At 48.8% G+C, this 5,137-nt stretch overlaps 1 protein-coding gene across 1 annotated transcript in view; it reads right to left on the reverse strand.

The window, feature by feature from the left end:
* Positions 1–4,393, reverse strand: part of KSR2 (kinase suppressor of ras 2) — a 366,625-nt gene extending 362,232 nt beyond the window's left edge. The window contains 1 exon segment of the mRNA XM_011356069.2: positions 4,174–4,393. Coding sequence (XP_011354371.1) covers positions 4,174–4,353 — 180 coding nt within the window. The 5' untranslated portion in view covers positions 4,354–4,393.
* Positions 4,394–5,137: the final 744 nt, after the last annotated feature.

The raw sequence follows: 5,137 nt of genomic DNA on the forward strand, positions 1-5,137 counted from the left end.
TCTTTTTTTTAAACTGTACTCACTCCCAAACCTTCAAAGACTTCTAACTCCTCCCTCAAACGTAAGAAACTTTGGTGATCTGACTCCTCAGTCCTAAGTCAGATCCCAGGCATTAGCAACCTAAATTCATTTCTTATGCCATTATATCAGGTACTCTCCATTCTGAGCCAACTGGTCCCTGAGGTGCCCACGAAGGCATGAAAATGCCTTCATCTGGTTTGCTGTTCTTGTCCAGCGAGCCACCTGCTGCAACCTAAACCCTCTTCTCTCCACTCAGAGTCCCCAGGTCCCCAACCAGGACCACTTACTTCCCTAACTGCTCTGCCATGTTTCCCCAGGTGTATTCTATGGAACATCAATCCCCAGGGATATCCTTGGAAAAAGGAAACATTGTGGACTCTACCCTCTCTTGGAGTCACCATATACGAATATGGTATATTAAAGGCTCTGAGAAGTCCTGCAGTAAAGATGCCTGTTTCCCTTTGCTTAACTCAGCTATTCCAAACATATTAAGGACGGAATTCATTCCGTCCACAGAACACTTGTTGACCACCAGCATCCAATACGGTGCCTGGATTTCAGCATTTGTTGAAAGAATGGAAAATACTAACATTCCACAGAAATAGGGATCCACAGAACGTTCTTCGGAAACGCTGCTCGAGTTCTTTCTTCTCTCCCCCTGATCCGAGCTGTTTCCTTCCATGCCATCTATTCCACACCATGTGATGCTAATCACCGACATCGTAGTTATCATTTATTTAGCACCTGCAGGCACTCTGCTAGAGTCAGCACTAGACCCTTGAAAACGTCATCTTTTTTCATCCTCACGACCACCTCTGAGGTGGGTCATGTTATTCTACCATTGCCCTTTTGCCAAAAGTTAAACCATGGGTCAGAAAATTTAAATCTCTAGACCAAGATAAAGTAAGTAGAAAAACCAGAATTCAAAATGACATCAGTCTAACTCCACAGCTCATGATCTTTGCTCTCCGCCAGAGTCTCTCCCTAGAACATCCTGTGGCCAGCGTGCTGGCTATCCACCCAACGGCCCTTCAAGCCCTCTTCCATGCCAGCCGCACCATGATTATGTACACAGTGGCAACAGGTCAACACGACCCACCAAACCAATCACAATAGTGCTCCCACTTGTCCACTTCCCAGCCTTGGAGCGGGACTAGCCCTTTGGCCCATTCTGGCCAAGAAGGCATAATTAAACATTACCCGTGCGGTAGGAAGGAGCAGGTGTCTTGAGAGAACCAAAGAAAGATATGAACCCGCTATACCTTCGCACTCACCCGGTTCCCCTTTTTCCTGCTTGAACCTTGGTGTGACGGCTCAAGCTTCAGGGGCCATCTTGCAACCGGGAGAATTTGCAAAGACACCAGCCCTGGGATTATCAATTTACGGAGCCGACTCAAGCAAGCCACATACCTCCAGACTTCTTGTTACATGAGAAAAAGAAACCGTTCTTTGCTTAACCACTGTGGTTGGATTTTCCATTTCATGCAGCTGAACACAATCCTAATGGACCCACTGCTTTTCCCCATATTATTTACGTTTGGACTTTATCATTAGTTTCCATATATGTTATTAGCCTTGTCTCCTTAACCACGAGGTATGCTTCTTGAAAGCTAAATACCTGTTGTATATTTTTGTTTCTACAGGGGTATATGCATGTTAGTAAATTTTGCTTATTATCAAGGTTCTCAGGGATGGTCTGTTCAATATAATATTTTAATTTTTTGGAGCAAGAATTTGTCACAATGAAATAGCTGAGATATGACATCCATCTCCTAATAGATTAGGATTTCTCGAAATGTCAATAGGAAAACACGTATCAGAAACATCTGGACCGTTTATTAATGCAGATTCCTGGGCCGCTCTTTAATCTCAACTGAATTAGATTCTCTGGGGTCAGAGGTTCAGAATGTGCATTTTTAACAAGCTCCTCAGGTGGTTTTGATATGCAAAATTTGACAACTGTTAGGATGAAAAAATACAAAACCTTGTGGATTCAAAGCCTATGTGAGGACTTGGAGTCACCAGCCCCTCCTCAGTGTCCTCACTCTAGCCCTAGATGCCTGGGAAGCCTAAACTGGCATATTGCTCAAGACCCTGCCTTGGGCAATACGCATAAAGTGGTTGGCATGCTGAGGCATATTGGGACTAGGAAAAGTAACAAACAGATGCAGTCCCAATAACTGTAACCTCCCACCATAGCAATCGATGCCTTCATCCCCCAGTTTAAAAAGAAAACCACCATGCAGAAAAGAAGCAACAGAATCCAGGGCCCACTGTGACAATCACCATTGTCCGGGGAATTATCAGATGGGGCATGTCAAACATAAGAAAAGAAAACTAGAGAAACTTACATAATGATGCACAAACTAGCATTTGGGACTCCTGGCTCGGAGGAACAGAAAAGATCACAGGTGGCTCTTTGGGCTATTTATTTACCACATGCAGTTCTGAACAGAATCTCATCGTGAGCACTGCTCAGCCAGACAGCAGGCTAGGTCTGGGCATCCCACACTTTTTTTATCCAGCAGCAGTGTCTCAGCCTAGCCAGTTCTCCCAAAGCTCCGAGAGAGAAAATACCTGTGCCCCCCAACGGAATGTCCACTCCTCTGATACTCCTCAACATTCATCTTATTTCATCTCCAAAGATCACTTTCCCAGATGACAGGTGCACAGGGACATGTATTCTAGGGGAGCAAACGGCATATTCAACACACACTAACTCCACTTTCAAACCGAGGACCTTCCTGCCTGCTGATACCCAGCCAAATCTAAAACCATGGAGGAAGAAGCAAGTGACTTGAAGAGTGAATCAGAGAGAGAGAGAGGTGCTCATCTAGGCCAGAGCCGGGGCAGGAGGGCTAAGACTCAGTAAGAACTGCCCAGCGCAGGCCTTGAAAACTCACCGGCTGGAAACAGAGAACCTGCCAGCACCGCACATGCCCACTCCGCCACAGGAATATTCTCTTTCCTTTGCTGCCACCCCAGTGCCATCACCCTCGACAACTGCCAGCTAATGGGAGTTCCCAAATTTAATCGAGCCATGTGTCCGCTGGGCCCGTTTGAGGGACGGGAGTGAGTGGAACCCCTCAGATGTTTGAAACGACGCAGATGCCCGATGATTGTGTGGACACCAGGCATATTCCACGGCTCTTTGAAACCTTCCTCCTTTGACAAAACGGCCTCTGGAACGAATTAATTTCTGCCATCTTCTTTCTGAGTAACTTTGCATCCACCCCGCCCCCCACAAAACTGCTTCAAACTCCCCCTCAAGTTCTGTTGGAGAGAATGTTACAACACGCCAAAGATAACTCCTCCTCCGACCCCATTCCTTCCCCTCCTCCTTTTTCTCTCCTCCTGCTCCTGAAGCGTACAGACAGCATCGCATCACCTGGTTTGCTGTCCCACCCGAGATCCAAGAGTATTTTCCCACACCACTTGTGTGCGCTGATCCAGGCATATTTTCTTAAACCTTTTTTCCACGTTTTAGGCCTGCAACAGCTCCCTGCATCAAAATGATGTGATTGGAAAGGGGTAAGTCAGTGAGGATTTTTTTAATGCATCTTGCCTCCTGACATGCATATCACTGAACACACACACACACACACACACACACACACACAACACACAAAATCCAAGGAGCAAAGAGCTGGCAAGGAGGCCGAGAGAAGAGGTCTATATTAATAGGCAACCCCATCCTGCTAGCAAAAACCACCTTTTGACCACCTGCAGAATGCGCAAGATCACGTGGGTTCTCTGCAGCGCCTTAATGTCTTACCCAGCACACAAGCCCCCGTGGCATATAAACAAATCCACAAGCGGAAAAGAGCGAGAACTCGCTCCTCGGAGGGGGAGCGAATGATAACAGCCGCAAGAATAATAATAAATAAAGAACAACAATTACTACTACTACTACCACCACCCAGCCAAGCGTAGACAGCAGTACAGTAAAGGAACATCCAGTGCGGGCTCTGCAAGGAGATAAATCACAGAAAGCCGCATCGTGGCCCCCTCCGTACCCTCCGGCCCTCACCCCCCACCACCACCAATCCCCCACAAACAGAATCAAAGAAAAGGGGATGGTGGGGAGAAAGGGGAGGGAAGGCAGGCTCGCGTCCCCCCACCCCCACTCGCCACCCCGTAAGCAACACCTACCTCCAGGGTCCGGATTTCTTTCTGTGTGAGGTCGTTGGAGGTGGCACATTTGGTCCTAAGCCCTTCCAGGTTGGAGATACTCAGGTCTATCATGTTTTGGACCAACTCACACTGCTGTAAGGCTTTTTGCAAACTCAGAGGCTGCTGCTCCTCGCTTTTCGTCATGTTTTCCTCATCCATCGCTTGCTCTGCAAGCCCCCTTCCCCTCCTCCTCCTCCTCCCAGAGAGAAAAAAGGGGGGTGGGGGGGTAGAGGTAGTCTACCCCCTATGCCTCTCCAACCACTGCGACTTCTCAACAATGTCTCATGAAGAAGAAACCCAACATCTCACACAGGGTTGAGGGGGGGTGGGGTGGGAGGAGGGGACGAGAGCCAAAATTTATTATTTTATTTTGGGGTATCAAGCCGACTCCATTAGAATGTCTCCTCTCTCTGAGTCTCTGGTCCCTGAAAAGGAGAGATGCTGTTTCTCAGAAGCAAACCAGGTGATGTGATGCTGTCTGTACACTTAGGGAGGAGGAGGAAAAATAGGAGCGGGGGGAGGCAAGGAGGGGGGAGAGGCGGAGAAGAAGGAAAATAGCGCTCACTCTTTACACACCGGCTCCGTGAAGGGCAAAATTATATATTTTTGGCTGGCTGGCTTTTATGTCAAAAAAAATCTGGTTTGCCCCTCTCCCAGTTGCAGTGACACGGCATTGTCCACCGTTTGGGGTGCTTTAGCGCGTTCTCAAGATGCTGTCTGCATTGCTCCCGCGGCTGCGGCGGCGACTGCGGCTGGCTACGGTCTCCTCGCGCTGCTGCTGCTGCTGCTGCTGCCGCCGCCGGGCTCCGGGGGTGACGGCTGCTGCATTCGCTCCTGCCTCGCTCCACACCGACATCTTGCCTGTCAATCAAAGGGCGGGGGGAGCGAGGGAGCGCCGGCGAGGGATGGAGAGCGAGCGAGGGACCTGCAGGGGAGCGGGTTG

Source organism: Pteropus vampyrus, unplaced genomic scaffold, assembly GCF_000151845.1.
Source record: "Pteropus vampyrus isolate Shadow unplaced genomic scaffold, Pvam_2.0 Scaffold23, whole genome shotgun sequence".
Classification (NCBI taxonomy): Eukaryota; Metazoa; Chordata; class Mammalia; order Chiroptera; family Pteropodidae; genus Pteropus; species Pteropus vampyrus.